Below are 23480 nucleotides of genomic sequence, written 5' to 3' on the forward strand. Positions count from 1 at the left end.
CACCTTGCCCATTTCTTGCTTAAGCCAGTCCTTCTCAACCTGACCCTGGAAAGCTTGTCAAAGCACAGATCACTGACCCACCCCAGGGTTTCTGATTCAGCAGGTCTGGGGTGGGGCTGAGAATCTGCATTTCTAACAAGTTGGCAGATGATGCTGAGGCTGCTGTCTGGGGGTCACATCTGGAGAACCACTGTTTTAAGCAAACTCAAGCACCAAGAGTCCTACCCAACATGGGAGACGCTGCCAAGGGAGGGTGTCTTTCTGCGGGTGCTGATATCCTCCCAGCTACCCCAGGAAATTCTCCAGGCTGGCGGGGGAAGAGAGGTGGACAGGGAGCAGCCGTGCCCCACCCCTCTGCATGGCTTCCATCCTTTGGTGTCCCCCTGCACTGCCTGCCCACCCCAAGCAGAGCTGGTTTCCACCCTGAGGCGGGTTCCCCAAGATTCATTCCGTTCCCTGACAACACTTATTCAGGAGGCAGCACTCAAACAGGTACAGGAATGCAGGGGACGCAAGGGGGTGCAAGCCACTCAAGAATACCAGTTGAAAGGTGACAGGTCCAGGTGGGGCACAGTGTCCCCCACAGTCTGCACAGTGGGGGACAGACTGGCGACTTTGAGCGCAGGCCCTCCCAGGTGACCCCTGCCGCTGCCTGCCTCTGTGCTGTCTTGACTCCAGCTCTGATGTGTCATGTCAGCAGCGGGGGCTTCCCAGGCGCCGCTTCTCAGAGCCCTGCCAAACTGTCTTTGCAGGATCAGGTTCCCTCCTCCCGGAGCTCTGCCATGCTCCTCCGCCTCGGCCCCGCAAAGCCTGGCTTTTGGGGAAGAGTCAGGGACACACTGATGGAGCCCAGTGAAGCCCCTACGGGTCAGAGGGAAGGCCCAGCCCGGGTGCAGCTGGGCTCATCTCTCAGTAATGCAACACAGCCTGCTTCTTGGCCACCAAGAACAGAACAGGCTGCGCTGCCTCCAATTTGGACCTTTCTGCCCCCTCCAGTGCCCATCCTGGGGACTGCAACTGAACCACCCCGCCTGAAGGATTGCTGCTGTTCAGAGGCAGCCAAGAGCAGTGCTGGCTCGAACCCGGACTCCACTCCCAGGGCACCTCACTTCTCTAAGCCTGGGCTTCCTCACTGGGACAACGTGAGCCAGCACGGTCCCATCACGTGGCCCCACTCTCAGGGCCCTAATGTCCCCGTGTCACCTTTGGGTGACTCTTGCTCAGGAGTCAAAGACATTTTTCTCTGCAGTATAATTTCCAGCTGAGCAGAGCTGGTATGGAACAGTGGACACTCCCGGTCTGCCCCACTCCCTTCCCCAGCATTTTCTCACTTAAAAAGAAACTGGAAACTAGCTGAGTAGGGCAGAGGTGAGGGGCTCTGTCACCCTGTGTACACACCCCCAACACACCCCCAGGGCCAGTCCTACCTTAGTTTTCTGGTAGTGCCACCTGGCACCTGCAGCCAAAGAGGAAGCTTCATTTGCCATCAAGTTCTCCACGCTGAGAAGATTGCTGTTGAGATGTTTGCAAAGCCACATTGCCTAAAGGAAAGAGGAACATTTTAGCAAAAGTTTTAATTAAGACAACTCCATTAAAATGCCCAGGTCCTTCTGCATTCTACTAGGAAAGACTGGCCCTTGGGAAGTCTAATCGTTTCTGGCCAGAAGGAGGCCACCAAGAGAGACAAACCATAGAGTACCTCCCAGCCTAAGAACTCTCCTTGTATGCTCCCTCTTCTTCAACCAGCCACTGACTCTAAATGGAGCTGGAAAAACCTACCAATGGGCTGTTTTTAGCTGCCCCTGGCATGTCTTTCCAAGCTCTGTGGACCATGAGTTTTTAACTCCAGAAAGGTTTATAACAGGAAATACAGGGACAGGACCTAAATATGGGTCACAACCATACTTGATGTTCATTTTTTCTTAAAGATTGGGTGATGACATATTCTAGCCAAATGAATGTTTAGTTCATTGATGACTACTATATATACTCTATAAGGGAAGAATAAATATTAAGGAATAATAATGCAATAAAATGTTCTTAATACCAAGATTATATTGATGACCATTTTCACACTGGATGATTCAGAAGACCCTGAAGCTCCCCTGGGCAGGTTGAACTTTAATTCTCTGCATTCCTTGCACTGGGAAATGTCAGCAATGATATCAGGAAACAACACTTTAAGACTCCGTTTGGATTTTACTATCTATCACCTTATTGTAAAATTACATTCTGGATGTCCCCATACAGTGCTCAGGGACAGGAGCAGTGAATTCACCAGAAGGCTTACAGGGGCAACACGCTAAGTGCTGGTGGCCCTGACCTCACCAGGGAGGACAAGTCGAGACCTGACAAAGGAAGGTCTCTGTGCTCAGGACACTTCACGAGTCTACCCAGCAACTTCCTGCCAGTGATCAGAGAGGAGCTAGAACTGGGAAGGAAGTGCGGTGGTCCCAGGGTGCCAGACGTCTCAAAGATGAGGGCCCATTTGCCAAGGAGACCCCTGACCCTGACCTGACTCTGCTGTGTCATGGCCCAGAGCACCCGTCTGTCTCAGTACACAGGCTACCACCCTGGTGCCTGGTGTCAGCATCACCTCGGCAGCAGTTTCAACGAGCTCCCCGGACCCCTCCCCAGGATATTCTGAGTAGGCCGGTCTGCAAGGGAGCCTGGGAACCTGCATTTTCCAAAGCACTGTGGTGATGCTCAGGACTGCCAGGTCCAGAAGCCCCTGGTTTCTAACAGTCACAGTGATTCAGGTGGGTGGATTGCAGAGAGAAGTGAAAGCTGACAGCCTGATCCTAAGGAACAAAGTGGAAAAACTACAGACAGAGACTGACAGATGGACAGTGGGGTAGATGAACAGACGGATAGGTAAAGAGATAAGAGCAGCTATACTAACTCCAAAGCATAGCAAATGCAGGTTACTTTGTGCAAGGATCCTCCATCTTATCTCCTTTTCGGAACACAGCAAAGTACCAGCTAATCAGGGCAAACAGCCCGCGGCACGATCCAGGCCAGGCCGAGTGCTCCAGCACAGGCATCCAGGGCTAACCCATGTTCCTAACTGGCTTTTAAAAGACAGAAACTTTCATCTCAGATTATTAAAATGTGAACAACTTCTTGGCACTTATAAAAAGGAGTTTAAAGATTAAAACCATAGACAGGATGAAGCACCCCCGCTTCAGGAGGGGCTGCCCCCAAGGGAGGAGAGACAAAAAAGGGGGAGGCAGGATGAGGTAGCCACTGTATTTTAAAGTTGTATTGTCTTTAAAACAGAGAATCATCAAAGCAAATGGGGCAAAATGGAAAATTCTGTAAAATCTGGCAGTTGAGTACATGAGTATCTATGGTTCTCTACAGATTTTTACGCTTTTCTGATTGGCCAGACTATTTCATAACAAAAATTTTAAGAGCGAATCTGAAGATTCCGTGTCAAAAGTCTTTGAATGTGTATATTTGAGCCAGCACTCCCGCTTCTAGAAATTTATCCTAAGGGTATAACTGAGGGTGTGCAGAGAGTGTCCGTGTGGCCACGAGAACCCTGGCAGGCATATCCAAATGTTAAAATAATGCTTCTCTCTCCACGGTTGGGGAATTGGATTTTTGGTTTTTCTCTTGTCTACTATGAACACACACTGCTTCTTGTAATCAGAAAATGAGAAGCAGGAGAAGGAGAAGATGAAAAAAAGCTCAGTAAAGCTGCACATTTGCTGAGGTGCAGTCTCATTCCAGCTCTGCAGGATCAGTGAGATATCACAGTATCACAGCACCTAATATGATACACTTACTATAGTTGTTTTCCCCGAGGCCGGTGGACCAAGTATTATAATCTTTGGCACTGTGGAATAAAAAGATTTGAATGTCATGGCTCGATTTGACAAAGCAACCTCCCCTGCCCGCGGTGCTCTGCATGTATTTATTTCTTTCCTCCCCAGATTTCATTTTCTGCAAGTGGCACGGTCGTTTGTAACCCAGCAGCTCAGAGATGTTCTCACCATACAATATATTCTCTGTGTTTAGAGAGGTAAGTGATCACTGAGATGGTTTATTTTTCTGTCTCCAAGGGGACATGGACACGGTAACTTGTTTACCAAACTAATAAATATCAAGAACAATTGGGATTTCAAACACCATAAAGCATTTTAAACAGGGACTTTGTCTCGGGGACACACTCTCAAATAAAGCTGTATTTTATGTAAATCGACCCTTGAAGCTTTTTTTATATATATTTATGCCTTTTTATTTAGCAAAATGTATTCCCCATCATTTTACAGAGGGAAATAATGGGAAAAAGCCTGGGGTATATGGGCCAGATTTATAAAACTGCAGATAGGAAAGTCTTTGTTTTCAAATATGGGCATTTCTATGCAAATGGAAACAACTGGCTGCAGTGTGAGACTCCGGGCCCTGGAAGGTTCATGGCCCCAGAATTCCTAAAGCAGCCACCTACCAGACTATTTAGTAGGTGTGGGCCCCTGGAGAAGACCAGCGTCTTAAGAGCACTGGGAAGTTGTGTTCTTGGGTCAAAACAAGGAACCAGGATGTGGTGTCTAGACAGATGAGTCCTTGCTGATCCCGCCCTGAATGCCACTGGGATATGTCACCACCTCCTCCTAGCTGGGGAGCGAGGGCCACAGAACAGGGGTCAGAGAAACGAGACCTTTGCCCCGTTAGCCTGGCCCACGGAGACTGACGAAAACAAGAGCCCTCCCACCCGTCTGAGCCTCCGATGTCTATGGGCAGGCCCATCCCTGCCAGGCCGCCGAGCAGAACCTCACCCATGCAGGGCAGGACGGGCATGTGTGAGCTTCTAGTCTGGACATGGGCACTGAGAAGGCACAAGAGTATCCGTTTGGCCCACGATTTACTGATCAGCACATCTACACCCAGCCACGCTGCTTGGGTTTAAACAGACCTTTGCCCAAATTCATAGCATCTTCTCATTTTCAGGGAACTGTGAAGGGAAAGCTCAGGTAATTCATGGATCCGCTCCACAAACATTGCGCCCCTCATCTGTACTTGGCACCCTGCTGGGTGCCTGAAGGAAAGTCAGCAAGGTGACTGTGGCTCCAGAACTGAAAGGGGGCGGCCAGGCCTGGCCCCGGGGGGCTGACAGGGAGCGGCTCTCTCCTCAGGAACCGGGGAGCTGGGCGCATATCACGGCTTCCCGCGGCTCCATTTTTATGTATCCCCAGAAAGCTGCTTTAGAACACTGCTGTCTTCTAGGGGTCTGAACATTGGTAATCAGGTCCGTCGGCCCCACTGATGTGTGAAATGTAGGCAACTTGCTTCTGGGAAGCCCGAAGGCTCCCCTGGTGGTGGTGGCATGAATCAGAGCCATGGGGGCAGGAAGGTCCGGGCAAGGTGGCGAGCTCTGCTCCCCTCTTCTCTGCACAGCAGGCTGGGCCCGGGAGCCTCCTGCCCTCGACAGTACAGTGGGCCCAGCTTCCAGTGTTCTGGCCAAAGGGCTCTGGGGCCCTTTAAGTCCTTTTGGACCCAGAGGGCATGACCTCAGGAGGAGGCTAGGATGTGTCCTGGCCATCCTAACAGCTGGCCCTCCAGAGCCTCACCTAGCGGGGACCCCAGGGTCCTGGGAGCACTAAGCAATCCCCCCTTGACCCTGGACTTCCTCCTTCCCCGTTTGCCACTTACCACCTCAGCGCCGGCCTCCACCCCAACCCACCCAGCACCCACCCAGCCCCACTGGCTTCCTTCTCCGAGTTTCTTGCTCCTGCTCGTGACCCAGCGGCTCCCTGCTGCTCACCTGCCGCCTGGTGAGTTCTGTCCCACTGCTGAGTGGCCAGGGCAATGCTGTCCCCACCGAATGGCAGGCTCCCAAGGGCAGGGACCTTTATGGGGACCAGAACTGCAAGTAGCTATGCCCACCACAGGACCCACAGAGGCCTCCTGCTGGCTGTCCCCCTCTCTTTCTGTGGTCACTGAGTGCTTGTCACCTTTGTCACCACCATTACCTCCTCCTTACAAAGGTGCCCTGAGCCAGTCGGCATCTCGGGGGCAGGCCGCAGGAACCAGCTGCAGCTGGGCTGAGCAGAGAAGGGGTTTCACAGCATCCCGCTCAGGCGCAAGCCCAGCTCAGGCCCACCCGGCCAGGAGCAGTACCACAAGTAAGGCCACAGCTGTGTGGGGAGCACGCACTGCTGTACCAGGCTCGAGACACGCAGCCTGTGCCCATGATGCCACTAACAGATGGGGGCCCCAGGGTGGCCACCCAGGAGCCAGGCCCTGCAAGGGCCACCAGGGAGAACACCTACCAGACCGCGACCCGGAGTCTGGGCTCACCTGACCGGTGAAGCCCAGGACAGGCCCAGCTTTTCCAGCTGCGGCACGCATCGGGACGGACAGGGATCCACCGCCCATTCTCAGCTCTGGTCGCCTCACGGGGGGCAAAGCCTTCCAGGGCCTCCACGTGACTGAGAGAAGCCACCGCGGGGGGAAAACAGTGCTGACAGGGTGAGTCTGGGAAGGGGCAGCCCCAGGCACTCTAGGTCGGGAGAAGTGATGGGGGGCTGCAGCTGGGGCGCCGGGGAAGGTTTGAGGGAAGGGGGCAACATGAGAGCAGCAGGGAGGGCGGTCCAGGGAGAGCGCCTCGTGCTGTGAAGCAGAGACCTCACTCACGGGGGCCCAGAGATCGCCTGCCAGCCAAAGCCGCACTAGTGGGGGGGCCGGAGGCCAGCCCACGGGCCATCGCCCTGCCGCCTCTCCACAGGCTCCAACCACAGACCACCACTGAAGCTCCTCAGAACTTGGGCCAGACCCGGCAGGGCTGGGGCCGGCAGAGCCACGGAGAACGGAGACACACCCCAAGCAGAGCACCTGGGGAACGAGTCGGCTCCCAAGTCACCCACTCATCGTGATAAAGTTACCGGTCTCAAAGATGGCTGGACAAACCCTTCCAGGCTCCCCTATGTGGCACCCAAGTTGTACACATCTGTGAAAATGCTTTAAAAGGGGAACATCCATGGCCTTTCTCCCCACCTAATTTCTCACACGCATTTATGTGATTAATTTCAGTTTCTTAAAATCTAACACCTTGAAACTCCAGCCCTGCTCATGAGTAATTATTTATAAACAGTGTCATAAAAGGCTGCTTGACTGCCAAGAGTAATCAACTTCTTCAAACCACTTCAAAGGAAATCAAAAACCCTTTCCGTCCAGAGATCCTTTTGAGGTTTAACTAGGAGCATGATTGAAAATTCACAGGAAAGCCCTCAGGTATTGGGGCTCTAATACACAGCTTTCTTGGACAAACGTTTGATGAAAAACGAAACATACCATCATATACAGCATCACCGACTTTAATATCGCCCAGGGCTACTGTAAACGCTCACTTTGTACTAAATCTGCCTTTCTTGTGGCAAACGGGCAGCCAGCCCATGTGCTGGTGGCCCCTCTCGGTCCCGCCTGTGCACGCTCACTAGGACGAGTCCAGAGCCTCCTCTCCCTCTATACCAGCCACTGGCAGTGTCACCAGGTGTCGCAGTGAGCCCCTGCCCACCCACCACCCTCGCCCAGTAAGCTGAAGTGCTGGGCGCCCAACCTCTAGTTAACACAGGCCACTGCATGGCCGACACTCGGAGGCGTGACAATCTGACCCACTAGCCCAGGGCAGCATGAATGCTCACTAGACATCAGGGGACCCCTCCACACCTCCCGTCCTCTTCAAGAACATACAAGGTTGGGGCAACCTGTTTCCAGATTCTCCTCACTCCTAGAAGAGTCACAGAAGCATAGTCCCTTCCCCTGCTGCCCCCTCTCTTCCCCCACATTTTTGTTTTACTTGTCAGTGAAGGCCTGGGCACAGACAGGCAAACTCCCAGCTGTCCCTCCCTGCTTCCCATGGGAGCAGTTGGGGCTTGAGCCAAAGGGCATAGGTGTTCCAACATCCATAGGAGATGCCAGCCAAGGCCTGGAAGTGGGGGCGGAGGGCTGTGGAAACAAATCAACCACCCAAAACAGTGGTTAATGAGGAGCCAGTGACTCTACTTCCCGAGAAAGCATCTGGACCAAAAACCCTGACTCCAGCTGTTCAGGACAGACAGGAAGCCAGCCCCTGGTCAGGGCTAAACGGAGCGGGTCTGGACCCTTCACCCCTGATGAAGAACAGCAGAGCAGGTGTCGTGCAGAGAATGGAATGAAGGCTCCGTGGAGGGGGGCCTTGGGGAGCAAGCCCCATGAAGGAAGAAAAGGGGTGCAGAGGAGGACAGAAGGATGCGGGAGAGAGCAAGGATGAGATGAGCAGAGGTGGCGTTGAGGCCAGTGCCCGACGTCAGCTAGGCTGTGTTTAAAATGGAAAGATGATGTCTGAACTTAAAGAGTCTGGTGAAGTGGATAGCTTGACACTGAGGAGCAAGATTAAATATAAACAGAAGATGGACTCTGCTTCAAATGTCAGGGTCTTGAATTCCCGCTGGGGAGGCAGGCTAAGCTTTGAGGCTCATGACTTAAGGACACACAACGTGGCACACTCACCCCTACGGAAACTCTCTCACCAGCAGTATGAAGTGCATCGCAACCCAGCTTCTCAGAGTTCAAATGGTCATTACTTTGTCAAGTATAATTTTTAGTTTAGAAACCTCTCATGAAGCTTCTCACTAGTGGAAACTCCACCTGGCACTGCCAGAAGCCCTGCGGGGGCATGGAGGCCTCGTCAAGTCCACAGCCCAGCCTGAAGCATCCTTCCCACGGCAGCCACTGACCAGGCCAGAGCTGCAGTGCCTCGGCTCAGCAAACCAAACACACCCATTCTACAAATGAGAAAACCGAGGCCCAGAGAGAGCAATGATCTCTCAGTGTCTCTTTACATATTCATAGGAGGATTCTGAAGATCAATCATGGGGCCATCGGGGGTGGGGGGCTTCATTGAGCTGCACTTTCACTGTACCCTGTGCTTTGCTCTTATTTTAGTTTAACTCTGAGTTTACTTTAACCTTTACTGTGCTTTGATTTGTTTATTTGGTGGTAGCTATACAAGAGAGCTGAAAATGGGGAGAAATGCTCCTAGCAGCCCTCAAATAGCAGAGCTCAGCAACACCGAGCCCCTGTCTAGCCTCAGGCCCAGGGAAGTGGAAATGCAGAAACATCTTCCTCTGGCAAACGAAGGGGAGGCCCGGGGAGGCCTGGGTGGTGAGCTGCAGCAGGACTGCCAGGAAGGAAGATGGCTTGACCACCCTTCCCGCCCCGTGGAGCAGGTGAACCTCCCTCTCGCACCATATGATAAAGAGCCAGCCAGAGAATGGGGGCCTCTTAGAGGAGGCTCTGCGGGGCAAAGCGAGTCACACCAGGAACGCAAGGAGGCAGGGTGGACAGCGTGAGAAGGGGGTGCCCCTGAGCCCCATGGCCATGGCTCCATCTCACCCAGGGCATACCGATTCTCAATTCTGCCTAGATACAGGCTCAGAAAGGGCCCTGCTGGGGCTCTGTCTGCCCCACCTTGCTTAGTTGGTGAAATGGCGCTGGGACCCAAGAAGCCCCTCCCTCCCTCTGATGTCTGCAGCCAAGCCTGAGACTACATCAGGGCTGCGGGCAGGGAGCGCTGCAAAGACCAGGTGGGCCGGGAGCACCTGCAGGCGTGCAGTCTCCTCTCTCTTACCCTTTATTTTTTGTTAACTACTTTGCATTCCTTCCACATCGTAGGACTCTGAACCCCACCACGGGGCAGTTGGGCCTCCGTCCCTATTGCTGCACCAAGCGCTGACTTCACTGGTGCGCTGGCAGCTCCTGCAAAGTGGCTAGTGCGTCAATGAAAGAAACATCAAAGCTCCAAGACACCGGTTTCCCTGGCTCACGCAGGACAGAATGACACTCCACTTGGCAAACTGACCGCAGAATGGGGCCTCTTCTCCCAGTCCCAGGCTCTGTGCTCTGGCCCTGGGCTGGGGCTGAGGACTGAGGAGCTCTGGACCTCATTAAAGGGCACTCATCATGAGGCCACGAGGAAAACCCAAGTGCTGCCTGCCTAGGTAGACCAGAAACCCAATTCATACCCGACCAGGGGAGCAAGCACAGAGCATAATCCCAAGAGGCGACATCAGCTGTGGCACTCTAAAGCGTTAATGACTGATTCTGAGGTTTTCATTTTAATAACTTGCCAAGAGAGTTTTTTTACTGGTGCTCCAAAAGAAATTAAGGCATTTTTCAGTTAACCACTACCCCAAGTTGTCAAAACCCCGCCCCACCCTGTCTGCCCTCCCCTCAAACACAGGAAAGCAGAGTAGTCCACAGCTGTTCCACGGAGGAGGGGGGCGCACCGAGTGTGAGGGGCCTCCCAGGGGCTCACCGTCATCGTTGTCTAGTTGCAAGTGACTGATCATGAACTGGATGGGGTCGGAGGGCTGGTGGATCAGGAGTTGCTCCAGCATGTTCTGTGAACACAGGGCAGACACCGAGGTGGTTAACACCTGCATGGGCACAGAGGGTCCAGGGCTCAGGGGGCCTAGCACCCTGGTTGCTATGGATATTGGTTATGGGGCCTGATCTCTCCACTGCACCCCACCAAACATGCCTTCAGCTCGGGACTCCGCCCCCACCCCAGCTGGCATGTGCTTGGGTCCCCGTGAGCAGAAGCATGAGGGAGGGACCATGTGGGTATGGCTGCTGCAGCACCACCAGAGGGACGGTGCCCTTGACTCAGCAGGCAGTCCCAGGCCCTCTCCCCACAGTCCCTTTGTGCTTCCCAGACCAGCCTCCTCCTGGACCTTAGCAAACGCTGTTCCCTTGGGTTGGAACACTGTTTCTTCAAGCCCTCAGGTCCCAGGGGAAACACGGCTTCAGGATCACACTCCCTAGGTCAGTCCTGGCATGTGCTCCTGCAGCCCCCATGCACCCTCATTAATGCCTTGCCCTGGTCCCAGAGCCTGGCATGGTTTCAGTAGGTACTCAAAGCAGGTGCCTGCTGGGGAACCTGTGTGCCTCCAGTGGGACAGAATATTTGCCAGCCAAATATCTAAATAGTCCAGCCACTTAATTCCAAAGGGAAAGCAGCTTCTATGTTTCCAGAACAAAAGATACAGAAATGAACCCAGTAGCTGAGAGGAGCTGGGCTGGTGCCATAATCAGCATCCTTCAGGGACAAGCAGGGAGGGCCTTCGCCCCCTGGGGGCAGAGGGAGTGCGGAGGTTGGGAGAGAGAGCACTGAATGGTGCTGACCCTGCTCTGCACCTCGCCATGGAGTCCCTCCCCTTCCCGGGGTCTCAGCCTCGCAGCCTGTCAATGGCACACGCGGCCAAGCTCCCTAATCGTTTACCGCCAGTGAGATGGTGTGAGGTGCCCGTAGACGGGTCACAGATGAGTATTTTCAATTTTACTTTTAGATAGTTGCATATCTAACGTGTATGAGAAAAATTAGTCCCTCAAACCTGATTTCAAGGATATTCTTAGGAAGAGGTAAAATAAGTTGATTTTTTTTAAGTGGGTTGATTTAAAGAAATACTTAAGCTAAAATGGAAATGTGGTGGTGGTTCTATGAATCTATACCTGTGATAAAATTTCATAGAACCACACACCCACCAAAAAAATCATGAGCACAGGTAAAAATGGATGAAATTCATGGGTCTTATCGTCCAGTTCACAGTATTGCACCAATGTCAACTTCCTGGTTTTGAGAATGTGTCGATATTGGGGGGATGCCGGGGGAAGGGTACATCAGCGCTCCATACTATTTTTGTAACTCCCCCAATTTTTTTTAAATAAAAAGTGTAAGAAATGAAAAGCTAAAACCCACGGAGGGAGCACACAAATGACTAAGGACTAGAAATACTGATTAAAAGCTTTTTCAGGCTGCTCTTTCTAGCAATCATTACGAGATACGCCAGGTTCTCTAAGAACAGACCGCAGCGCTCCCAGGAGCTGCCCATCCTGTCCACCACCCAGTGACTTAAACTCGGCTGGCCATTTTCTTTACTTAGATTGGCCAACTCCGTTTTAGAAATCTGTCTCTCGCCCTCCATCAGTTACCACATTCAAAAGGCAGCATGTATTTGGCAAGATGGTGACTCAGGGTACTCAGTATGAGCTCTGCTCTCATGTGTGCAGGTCAGAGGCACGGGTGACCACGGGCGTCACCACGACGAGGCCTCTGAGAAGGGTATGCCGGGAAGAGCAAATGCTCTGGAAGCTGCACTCCAGCCTCTCTTTGGCCCTCAGAACCTCTGAGTGACTGCTAGTGCTTCCAGTCCAGCTCCTGAAATCTCTACCTCCAAGAAGTGCAGAAGGGAAACCTGGAACACAAGCAGGGGCAGGGCTTTGCCCAAGGTCACACAGGGAGTGGGGACAGGAACCCAGGAGGAGAGCTTGGGAGCAGCCCGAAGACGGGCCAGGCGGGAAGTGCTGCTATCCAAACCGGGCTGCTGTCCCAGGAGGCGGCCATCTCAGAGGATGGTGATGCCACCTTGAACTCGGACACTCCCCAGCTCAGAAGCCAATACGCGGACAGGGGCTGAGCCCTTGAAGCCGCACTTCACAGATGGGGAAACTGAGAAAAGGAAGGGACGTGTTGCAGGCTGTCGAGCCAGCTGGCGCGGAGCAAGGGCCAAATCCTGGCCAGGATGACCTGCCCCCTTTCCTCCCTCCTGGGTCTGCGGGACGGGGACAGGGGAAGTCTTCAGTCCGAGGGATCCTCGGGGTCATGACGGTACAACAGTCGGACACCACAAACGTGCCGCCCAGCTGCGGGGTGGCCGCCACGCAGCCCGGTACCGCGACAGAGGTTCCCCGGCCACCGCCCGGTGTCGCGACAGGGCGAGGCCGCCCGGGTCACCTGCATCATCTTGAAGATGTGGTTCTCCTCCCCGTACTGGGGCATTTCCGGGGGAATATGCTGCGGGGCAGTGGACACGTCCGTGTAACCCAGCATCGCGACCGCTCCCCGGTGACCGCCGTCGTTAGGGGAAGGGAGAGGGCGGGTCGCGCAACGTCATCAGAGCGCGCCCCTCCCTGGTGACCGCCGTCGCTAAGGGCGCCGCGGAACGCCATCAGCGCGCGTCGAGCCCAATCCCAGCTAGCACGCTCGGCCGGCCGCCAGGGGCCAGCGCTTCCCCGCTAGGCCTGTCTCTGCGGCCTGCGCGTCTCAGTGGGGCGCTTCGGGGCGCTTCCAGCTGTGGCCTTCTAGGACCACAGGTGTCCCTGGTAGGGGCCTCCCTGTTCTGAGACCTGACAACACCCAAAGGGCACATCGGCCCCGGGGCGAGAGGGGCGGGAGGCGGCTCCTGCCCCTGCTCCGACAGTGCGCCCTGCCCGCGCGTTAGGAGCTCCGTGGGCCAGCCCCCGCTCTGCTCTCCGGGCCTGTTTCTCATCTTTAAAATAAACAGATGTCGAGGAGGAGATCTGAACAGGGAGCAGTGTCCATGGGGCGGGCCGGAAGACCGAGGGTCCCGCAGGAGCCCGGGGAGCCCCCGCCGCCGGCTCGGCGTGAGGCGGGGCTTCCACGTGACGCGGTTACTATGGCACCGCGGTAACAATCAGGCCCCACCCCTCCGCCCCGACTTCCTCACCGCCCCCAAGCCGCCCGCCGGGGCCCGGACGCCCACGGAGGCACCCAGGCTCGGGGCGCTCTGTGAGTGTCGGCGGCTCTAGCACAAGCAAGGTTAGAGCGGGTCAGGGGCGGCCCACCCAAGCCCCGGGGTCGAAAACTGGGATGGGGGTGGAGAATGGAAGGAACTGCCTCTGCTACCTCGGGAGGCAGATGGTGGGGACACGCTCGGGAAAGGAGCGCTGTGAGTAGTGTCAGTCCCCAGTGGGGTGGGCGGCCTGGTATCGGAAGCAGCATTGAGCTGGGAGTCCTTGCTCTTGTCTGTTGCCATTTTTTAGGAGCAACGGTGTTTGAGCTGTCTGGGCTCAATAAAACCGCGGTGTCTGTGGAGGCGGGTATTACGCTAGGAAGAGTATGGGAATTGAGTTTGAATCCTGCCTCCCCCTCTTACTAGCTGTGTGAGCCGCCTGTGCTTTACTTCCCTCCTCTGTGAAGTGGGTATTATGGGAGGATTCCATGAACTAATATATCTGAGGCATTAGTAACTGGCATGTAGTAACAGATAAGACATAAGGGCTACTATTAGTAATATTCTCTCATTTAATCTTGTCACCAGCCCTGAGAAATAGGTATCTTCACTCCTATGTGTACAGAGGAGAAACTGGAGGATCAGAATGGTGACTTTGCAGAGGGACTTTGGGCAAGTCATTTCTCCTTTCTGGGCCTCCTTCCTCATCAGATCTTGGTCACAGAGCATTAACCTCATGAGTCCCTTGAAGAGCCTCTGATCCAAACTCCCTATTGTACAGATGGATAAAACTGAGGCCCAGAATGGGAGAATTTCTTGACTGAGTTCCTTGTTAATCAAAGGCGGGGCCAGTGCTGGAAAGATGCAGCCTGACTCCTAGCCAAATCCTTTTCCACCAGCCACTAGCCGGGAGACATGCCCTCCCATAGTAAAAGGTGCAGTTCTGCCTCTCACCGTCACGTGCACACCTTGGTAGGCTTGTCAAACCCAACTGCAAAGACATCTGGGGAAGAAAAGGAAGCTGCTTGCCCTGAACAAAGAACACAACAACCAAGACTGCAGTTTGCACTGGAGAGGTTCAGTCTGCTCCCTGGACATCTCTGAAATGACTTGCCTTTCTCCTCATTTATTTTAAGCCCTAGGCATTTTTCATAACACGATTTAATCTTCCTTAGCAGCCTGGAAAAATACAAATCAATTAAAGCCTAAAGCCTATTGGGTAACCATTTTTATCTTCCTCCACCCCCAGATTGGGAAGTGCCTGCACCCTGTGCCTTTCATCCAGACTAATTTGGCTGCAGTGACTCTCGTTCAAGGGACGATCACTTTGGATAGCTTATTACAGCTCTTCTCACAACATTCCTGGCATGCATATCACAAGTCGTTAGGATCAAGAACTAAGTCAGTTTTGCTCTCAGGGACTCTTGGGGCCAGCAGCTGAGGTAGTGCAGTATCCCTGGAGAACTTGGCAGCCCCAAGAAGCCCCAGAAAGGTAGCAGGGGACCAGACACACAGGACAGTCCCCTGAATGCCAGAACTCATGCTTTCGGATCGAGAGCCATGAGCAGTTTCAATGGCAGTGGAAACAAGGCCCAGGAGTCCAGCTAGTGCATGACCCCGGGAGGGTTCAGGAAGTTCTTCAGGTCCTTGGTATCCGCCCTCATCCCTGACCCCCAGCTACAATCTGATGCCTGGCATGTTCGTCTCTGAGGACCACCACAGAGGAAAGGCGGGAGATACCCAATTAAGAGCCCAGACTTTGTGAAGTCAGGCAGAGCTGAGTAGGGAATCCTGGCTTGCTCACTTCCTAGCTGTGTGACCTTGGCTTCGTCATTTGTCTTGTGGGGATAATTGCGGTACCCTGTTCACAGGGCTGTGGTGAGGACTTGAAATACGGCATGTACAGGGCTTTCCTAGAGCCCCACTGAGTGACCTGCTGTTCTTCGGAGGACTGGGCTGTTCAGATCTCGCTGAAGGCTGGAGCACAGCTCTAGTTGGTGCTGACCCCACCCCCTGCTCTCCCAAATGCACCTCTTGCAGACCAAGTGGCCCTTCGTCCCCATGTTCCCATCTCACTTCCCTGCTTCATTTTCTCTATAGCAGTGCCCTTGTCTAAAATACTGCTCATTCACCTATCCTTGTTGTCTGCCTCCCACTCTAAAGATAGGTTCCCCCAAGGTAGGGAATCTTGGCTACTTTGTTCCATGCTGTGTATAGCCTAGCATCCAGAATAATGTCTGGCACATGGTAGGTGCTGCCGAATGAATGAATGAACAAATGAATGAATGCATGTGCCTCTTACGCCCTTTGGCCTTCATGGTTCTCAGCTTTGCCCGACTCTCAGGGTCCCTCAGCCTCGCCCTGTCCGCTGACGCCTCCTGTGCCACCTCCCCAAAGCCTCCCTTTTCAAACCGGCCCTGGTCCAGGAGGTCAGTTCCTCAGCAGCCTCTGCCTCTTCGGAGTGCACGCCATGCCCATTGCACGGTTTGGTCGCCGTGGCACCGCCTCCCAGCTCTAGGACCCACACCATAGCCCTGCCCGCCATGCAGTGCCCACCCCAAGGCTGGGAGGCTGGCGCTCTCATCTCTCCCGGCGTATCAGGGCACCAAGGCTCAGCCCGAGGCCGGCAAGAAGTGGCCGAAGCTGGATCTCGACCCTGGACTGTGCGGCTGCAGAGCTTGGGCTCTTCAGGCACCAACCACAGCTCTGAGCATTATGGGGGTGCCCGACTGAAAGCGACCCCAGTCCCCGAAACCCACCTATATGCCGGGCTCGGACTTTCCTTAGGTGTCCAACTCCCGAGTCATTTGTACGCCCTGGGCCCGAAAGAGGGCGAGGCAGTTGCCCCGGTGCACAATGTAAGGGGGTGATAATCGAGAGGAGTAATATGTTAATGCGATTAATTTTAGAAATCGAAATGCAAAATCCATTTAGAATAAAATAGCCAGAATTTAAATAAAAACATGCTCAGTATTACTTTTTCCTTTTGTGTCAGGCTCCAGTTTGAGAAGGTACAATGCTGTACCCTATTTAAAATTCTGATTTTGTGTTTTTGGTGTTAACTTTCACTTTTAAAAATAGTGTGTTAAAATTTTTACCTATTTTGATGGCTGAATTTTCTGGCATCCCTTAGATTTTGCGAGAAGGTGAGTGCCTCCCCTGCCCTAAGGCAGGTGTTCAGCCAACAGCGGGCTCTGCTGCATCCGCATAACCCCGGCTCCCATTCCCAGAGTGCCCACGGCAGGGGGTGCTGCGTGAGGAAGAGGCTGAGCTGGAAGGAGGGCCCCTGCCTGGCCCCCGGGCCAGACCACACCCAGTGCAGCTGCAGCTGCTCTGCTGGCAAACAGGCACTAGGTCTCCCAGGGTGACCTCAGGGCGCAGCCGCTTAACTGCTCCATTATATTTACAGTAGACCCGCTCGGTCTACGGGACCTGTTGGGGTCCCTTGTGGTGCAGCTCCTTTATCGCAATCCAGCTGTGCTTCAGCTCCCAGCCCGAGACTGGGGCTCCATCTCCCCAGCCCTCCCCACCTTCTCTGCCTTACCCCTCCCAGCATGGAGGCCATCTTCTGGTCTATCCTCCTTGCGTTTCCTTTCGCCCCCACCAGTGCCATCTCCTCTTGGGACGCCCTCCCTGGCTTCAGCCCTGCTCTGGACTCAGAATGCTGAGGCAGACACAGCAGAAAGGCCTCGGCACCAATCTGTTCTTCCTCCTCTCCACCGGGGGCCTGCCCAGAAGCCTGGAATGTGTCGGTCCCACCTGTGCTTGCCATGTGTTCTGGCACCTTCTGCCTGCAGCATCTTGCCTGGAACCTAGCTTGGGGCAGCCTCCCCTGACACCCCTCAGGCAGGGCATGTCCGAGCCTGGACTCAGTGTGCACTGGTGCCTCATGGTAGAGGGGCAGCTGGCTGTGGCACCTCTGAGGATGCTGGTGAGACATCAGGAAGCCTGAGACCTAGGGGTGTCTCTGGCACAAGTCTGCTGTGATACCCTGGGCCTCAGTTCCCCCAGAAATTAAGGGGAGTTGATCTGCTGAAGTCCCTTCCAGCTCTAACATTCCACAGATCTGTGACCTGGAGCACTTTGCATGTACTCAGGAAAACTGTGATGCCACGGAGGGCAGAACCCGCAGCCTTTTCTGATCACAGGGGAGATTCTAAACACGTTGTGGGCTGCCTAGATCACACCAGAGACTGTCTGTGAGGCACCAAAAGAGGCACTCCCGCAGCGCTGATGTTTCCAATCAGGGTCATTCCTGCAATTAACACGGAAGGCAGGGAGGAGTTGCCAGCAGCCCACCCCTGCCCTGGGAACGGGGAAAACCGGTGATCAGGCCTCCTGCCCAAGCCCAGAACCGGGAAACTGCATCTGCTTAGACTGGAAAGTCCAGCGCTGACTCTTGCCCTGCTGAGCCTATGGGAAAGAACCCCTAAACCTTCCTACCAATTGCAGAGTGGCAGATGTTTTAGAACAATTTGGTCTAAACATAAAAATCACAGATTTTATATGTTGTGCCGTATTCCTTGATCCCTACTTTTGCTGACACCAGAAGGGGGGGAGGGTGTGTGTGTGTGTGTGTGTGTGTGTGACCGACCACAACCTGGAGAAACTGAGGACCAGAGGAATTCTTGTCCACAGCTGAGGGAAGTCACATTTCATGGCAAAGAACATATCCCTGGAGGGTGAACGGCCGGGAGTCAGGCTCTGCTCTGCCGTGGACAGCCAGGGGTCTTGATGTGCGCAGCCTGCCAATGGGAGGGGCCGCGGACATCCTCTCTGACTGCAGAGCTGGTCCCAAGGCCTGGCCCGGGACCTCATGGCTGCCCTCTTCCTCCCCACAGCATCCTCTCCTGCCTGCCCACAGAGGAAGACAATGAACGAGGTGAAGGAGGCCCTGCGGAACGTCGAGCAGAAGTACAAGCTCTTCCAGCAGCAGCAGTTCACGTTCATCTCTGCGCTGGAGCACTCCCGGGAGAATGCCCACAGCAAGATCCAGCCCATCTCCAGCATCGAACAGGTGGCGCCCACTCGGGGCCGGCGGGCGGGGGCCGGGGTCCTGGGAATACACCAGATGCAGACATTCTGCTGGGGAACTAGGCCCAGTCCCCTTGCTCCAAAGATGAAACTCTGAGGCCCAGTGAGGGCACGCACGTTTGTGCAGGAAAGGGGCTTGGCTCCTAGCTGGTAGGATGAGCCATTCCCTCCCACGCCATGTGTGGGAATAACACAGGAAATGTGGGCTCTAGACAGCCAGCCAGGGTTTAAGTCCTGGCTCAGTCATATGCAACTTCCGGGACCTCGGGCCAGTGAGTCACCCCTCTTGGCTTCAGTTTCCTCATCTGTCAACTGAGAACAGCACACCTCATAGGACTGTTTTCAGATTTAAGGACCTGACCACAGCAGATGCCCAGCCAGGCGCAGGCTAAGTGCCAGGATTGACGTGAACAGGCACAGATGGTCCCAGCTGTCGTCCACTGGGGTTTGAGAAACCATAGCACGTCAAGCCCCCAGTTGGGCTCAGCTCCACGGCAGACGTTTCTGTTTGGCCCGTGTCTCCTTGTGGGTTAACTGCTGGCCACGTTTGCTCTGCAGGACCGGGAGACCTCAAGACCAAACGGGCCTTCCAGGAAGCAAGGGCTCAAGGCTCGGCGCATCAGGAACATGCACCTAGGCAGACCTTCTCTGACCGCAAAGATGCTGCCTGCAAAGGGGCTGCCTTGACAAAGGCCAGCCACTCCCAGGGTGGGGTGGACGTGGGGACCAGGGCTCAGAGCTGCTTAGGAGAAGCACACAGGGCCACGGAGAACAGCAACCCTGTTGGCAGCATCCTTCAAAAACATTTTTTTCTAATTTTTGTAAAAATTCCTCACAATTTTTTAACTTGAAAAATTTGAAACCTACAGAAAATGAACAGCCATGTGACCTTCACCTAGATACACAAATTTGCAATAGTTAGCCAGGTCTATACTCTCCCCCAAGACACTTATGCTTTACCCTGAACCATTTGAAAGTAAACTGTCTGAACCCTTTTGAGCCTATCCCCCAAAGGCTCAAAGGCACTAGACAAGTTTTCAGTATCAGGAAGGATCACCAGATACCCACCCCCACCTTTGCTCAGAATCTACATCCATGCTGTGTGACCCCATCCTCTCCTGTGCACAAGGGAGCGGCCTTCTTGTCTTAGACCCAAGAAGGCTCTGGGTAAGCCATAGCCCCCGTTTTGACTGTCCATCTAAGTGGAGCCTCTCAGCCCTCACCCTGCCCTCCCGGGACCACAGATACCAGCAGGTCATCTGCACACGCGGCAGGCAGTCCAGCAACTGCGCCACAGTACAGGTTCCTCATCCACCACGGGTCCCGGGCAGGCGTGTGCAGTGGGTGTCAAAAACCTCTTCCCGCTTACAAAGCTACTGTACTTGGGAAAGAACTACTTTAGGGAGTTTGGGAAGACACACCCAGCAACCAGAAGGCAACCGAGGCAGCAGGAAACCCTGGTGTGGCCTTAGAGTTCATGGGAGCTGGGGAAGGTGGCTGACACCCTCTTCCATCAGATTGCTGGGCAGGGGAAAACCATTTGACCTTGAAATGGGTCAGTTAATCCTGCCCAGAACTGAGCGGGTTCCTCCCAGCACAAGGTCAGGCCTCCACCCTTCCTGACCTCTGACTGGGTCACTGGCTGGCCCCGGGGTTCCTCTGGAGAGAAAGAGCCCTGGCCCAGAAGGGAAGACCCCCATCCCCCCAGGAAAAGGACTGGAGAGGAGGTGAGCTGCCGCACCATCCTTAGCCCCTTTCATGATTTGTATAAGCAAGGTCCTCTACACTCATGGCTGAAACACGTCCCCGTGGGAGGGTCAGTTTGTTTGGGGCGCCAGAGTTCCCCACCCTCCCAGAGTTGATCTTTGTCTATGGTGTGATGTATTTTTGTCTACAATTGTTTCTCACATGGATAACCACTGACCCCAGCTGCCCTCATCCCGCTTTCTCTACCTTGGAAACACAGGACAACAAAACTGCAAAGGATTCTAGTTCCTCCTGTTTGCTCTTCAGTCAGGGTGGCCCAACCCAGCAGTTCTGAGCAGGTGCTCTAAGAGGGACTATGGCAAGACACCAGCCCTCTGCTTCAGGAGTCAGCTTAGAGGCACGGGGACCGGGAGGGGTGAGGCTCAGAGCCATCAAGCTGGTGGTGAAATCCAGCCTCACCATTTCCAGTGGTGCCTGAGCAGCGCTGTTCACCTCTCTGAGCCTCCGGAGTTCATCTGTAAAACAAGTACTTAAAAAGGCATCCATTGTACAGGGTGTAGGTGAGGATGGAGTGAGATCGGGCCCAAGAGGGGCACGGGGCACGGTCCTCGGCCACTCGCTAACGTTTGCTATGTACAGAGGTCTGTGCATCCAGATGCTTAGACATTGCTGGCATTTCTCTGTGACTCTGGGAGGCTAGGAGGAATGGGGTGAATGCTCCTGGGGGTTTGCCCCCAAACCAGCCAGGGTCTGGGTTGGGGCCTCCTCAGCTCACACCACACCGGCCTTCGCAGGTGCAGAGCTACATGGAACACCATTGCAACAACTCCACGGACCAGCGCATTCTGCTCATGTTCCTGGACGTCTGCACGGAGCTGAGCAAGCTCTGCCAGCGCTTTGAAGCCCTGCACTCTGGCACCCCGGTCACCAACAACCTCCTCGAGAAATGTAAAGCCCTTGTTAGCCAAAGCAACGACTTAAGTAGTCTTAGAGCGAAGTAAGTCTCCCTCTGGTCCTGTTCTTAAGGTCCCAGCGTGTGCACGTGGGGAGGGGCAGGGACAGGAGAGGAGGGGTCCTGGAGAAAGAGGGCAGGGAAGTCTGAACAGATGACTCATGCGGCTACTGTCTAAACCTCCCTAGGAGGGAATACTAGGCCCAGGGAGGTACTGGGATGACTCTGACCCAACAATCTGGCAGAGAGCGGCGCCTTGCCTGCATTTTGAAACCAAGGGATTCTGAGGCACCAGATGCAGTTGGGATACAAGCCCTCTCACTGAATAGCCAGGCAAAGGGAAGGGAGTCATACAGCAGTTGTTTCCCAAAGCCCATAAAGCAGCAGGACGTCTGGAGCCTGTTCCCATGGGTGCCAGCACCACCAGTGTGGCTCCTTAATCCTGAGCCCTGGGGAATCCACAGCACGAAGGACCAAATTCTTACTCTAGGTGTTAGGGTAAGAAGGGTCAGAGGACTCACCAGCATGCATGAGAATGATTAAAGTAGGTTTCCACAGCCCAGCCCAGGTCTGTACAAAGCACAAGCAGGTGAGTGATTCACAGCGCCTGCCATTCATACTAATTTTACGTGAGGCTCTGGCCCCCCAAGCCTGCTAAACCCCAGTGTGTAGGAGAGAGAGCCTGGCATGGTCCATGCACAATTCTAGAGCCTCCCCAGGGGATTCTGATGTGCAGTCAGGGCTAAAAACCTCTGCCAAGGTCTGGACCCTGGTGGGTCCCTCTTGCCACCCCGCAGATATCCGCATGACGTGGTCAACCACCTCAGCTGTGACGAAGCCAGGAACCACTACGGAGGCGTGGTCAGCCTCATCCCCATCGTCCTAGACTTCATGAAAGAGTGGATCGCCCATTCGGAGAAGCTGTCCCACAAAGTGCTACAGCACGTGAGTGAGCCCCAGCTGGGCCAGGAGGCCACCGGGGCCACCTCTCATCCTTCCCAGACCACAGGCACCCAGCTTTGCTTAAGAAAACACAAGTGTAGGCAACTTACAAAGGACAGCCTCAAACCTAGTGGGAAAGACAAAGGATGTCCTAAGCCTCCCTGGAGACCATCTGGTTGGAAACTCTAACTCAAAGCTGAGACCTGCTCAACTGCACAGGGCACTTTGTGACTAGGTTTCCACTGGTGATCCATTTTCACTGCCACCCACGGTCCCTGCCACTTAGTAACCCCAAAGGGAACTGCCTGATAGATCACGAGGCGCTCTCTCCCCCTCTCCCTCCCATCGTCCCTCCCCTGAGGGTCAGGCCCTGTGCCCGGAAGGCTGGGGAGGAGTTAGGGCCCTGACCGCCCCACCCAGGCCTCCGGGCCTCCGAGCACTCCTACCCACCAGCCTATGGGCAGCCCACACTGCAGGTCCGGCTCTCCTGGCCCAGCCATCAAGCTGGAGGAGACCACACAGCTCCTTGCCCACTGTGGTGGCAACGGTAGGCAGGGCCACTCCCTCTGCCCGGGATGCCTAGGGTTGGCACTGTGACCGGGTCTCTGGAGCAAAGCCCAAAGGGGGACAGACCCACCGTTGCTCTCCTTTACTTGGGCGAGGGAGGCTAGGGGAGAAGCTGGAAGGATTCTGCTTCTGGGGCTCCTGTACAAGGACAGTTAGCTGGTGTTCACAGCGTAACGGAGACGCAGACTTCGTCAAATGCCTTGCTGGCATTTCAGCTTGCTGGAAGAACTGTCTGACTTTTGGTTTTTCCCTTCACAGGGGGCGACTTAGCTTCTGTATTCTTGTTTCCTTGGGGGCGACTGTCAAGAATAAAAAGTGTCCTACTACCTCTCTGCCTGGCTTGGTTTCCTGGGATTTATCCCTTGAATTTATCCTAAGACATCACAGGACGCTGGGCAGTTAGCCTCCCAAGCAAGACCACTAGCGAAGAGCAGCCTCAACAGAAGGAGCATTCAGCTCCCAAGAGGGTTGCTTTTGAGGTTCATGCCAAAAACCCACAGCAGGCCAGCACAGTGACTCCTTGAATAGAACCTTTTCAGACAAGAATATCTGAATTTTCCAGACAAAACTGAAAACTGCCATGTCCGAGTCTGTCTCAAAGGAACTGCTTCTGCCATTAAAATGGGCAGAACACACCGACTTCCAGGGGCAGCAGGGCAGAGGTGAGCGATTCAAAACCACACTGCAAATGGAGTTCTTCATCACTGTCCCAAGCAAGAGACGGTTAAGGCCAGGCTGAGTCTGACAATTAGGCCGGGGTG

The 23480-nt window shown here is 54.4% G+C and overlaps 2 protein-coding genes across 11 annotated transcripts in view; one reads left to right on the top strand and one right to left on the bottom strand.

The window, feature by feature from the left end:
* The window catches only part of AK8 (adenylate kinase 8), a 118241-nt gene extending 105331 nt beyond the window's left edge, over positions 1 to 12910 (bottom strand). For 3 of the 4 annotated variants that reach the window (XM_057499166.1, XM_036913461.2, XM_036913463.2), the window contains exons 1-4: positions 12779 to 12910; positions 10301 to 10385; positions 3792 to 3841; positions 1428 to 1541 (exon numbers count right to left, since the gene is read on the bottom strand). In XM_057499166.1, coding sequence (XP_057355149.1) covers positions 1428 to 1541; positions 3792 to 3841; positions 10301 to 10385; positions 12779 to 12874 — 345 coding nt within the window. In that variant the 5' untranslated portion in view covers positions 12875 to 12910. The remainder of the gene's footprint in view (positions 1 to 1427; positions 1542 to 3791; positions 3842 to 10300; positions 10386 to 12778) is intronic. The other variant, XM_057499167.1, reaches the window with a different exon arrangement.
* Positions 12911 to 13034: 124 nt separating this feature from the next.
* Positions 13035 to 23062, top strand: SPACA9 (sperm acrosome associated 9). Of its 7 annotated transcripts, none has more exons than XM_057499172.1 (5): positions 13035 to 13603; positions 14494 to 14598; positions 18359 to 18534; positions 21053 to 21255; positions 22008 to 23060. In XM_057499172.1, the coding sequence occupies exons 3-5, from the start codon at positions 18391 to 18393 to the stop codon at positions 22339 to 22341; spliced, it is 681 nt and encodes a 226-aa protein (XP_057355155.1). In that variant the 5' UTR covers positions 13035 to 13603; positions 14494 to 14598; positions 18359 to 18390; the 3' UTR covers positions 22342 to 23060. The 7 variants fall into 7 exon arrangements, with proteins under 7 accessions (XP_057355155.1, XP_036769354.1, XP_057355157.1 ...); XM_057499171.1 differs by lacking the exon at positions 13035 to 13603 and having other exon boundaries at positions 14064 to 14598; positions 22008 to 22155; positions 22978 to 23049; XM_036913459.2 differs by lacking the exon at positions 14494 to 14598.
* Positions 23063 to 23480: the final 418 nt, after the last annotated feature.

The sequence above is a fragment of the Manis pentadactyla genome, chromosome 3, assembly GCF_030020395.1.
Source record: "Manis pentadactyla isolate mManPen7 chromosome 3, mManPen7.hap1, whole genome shotgun sequence".
NCBI classification, from domain to species: Eukaryota; Metazoa; Chordata; class Mammalia; order Pholidota; family Manidae; genus Manis; species Manis pentadactyla.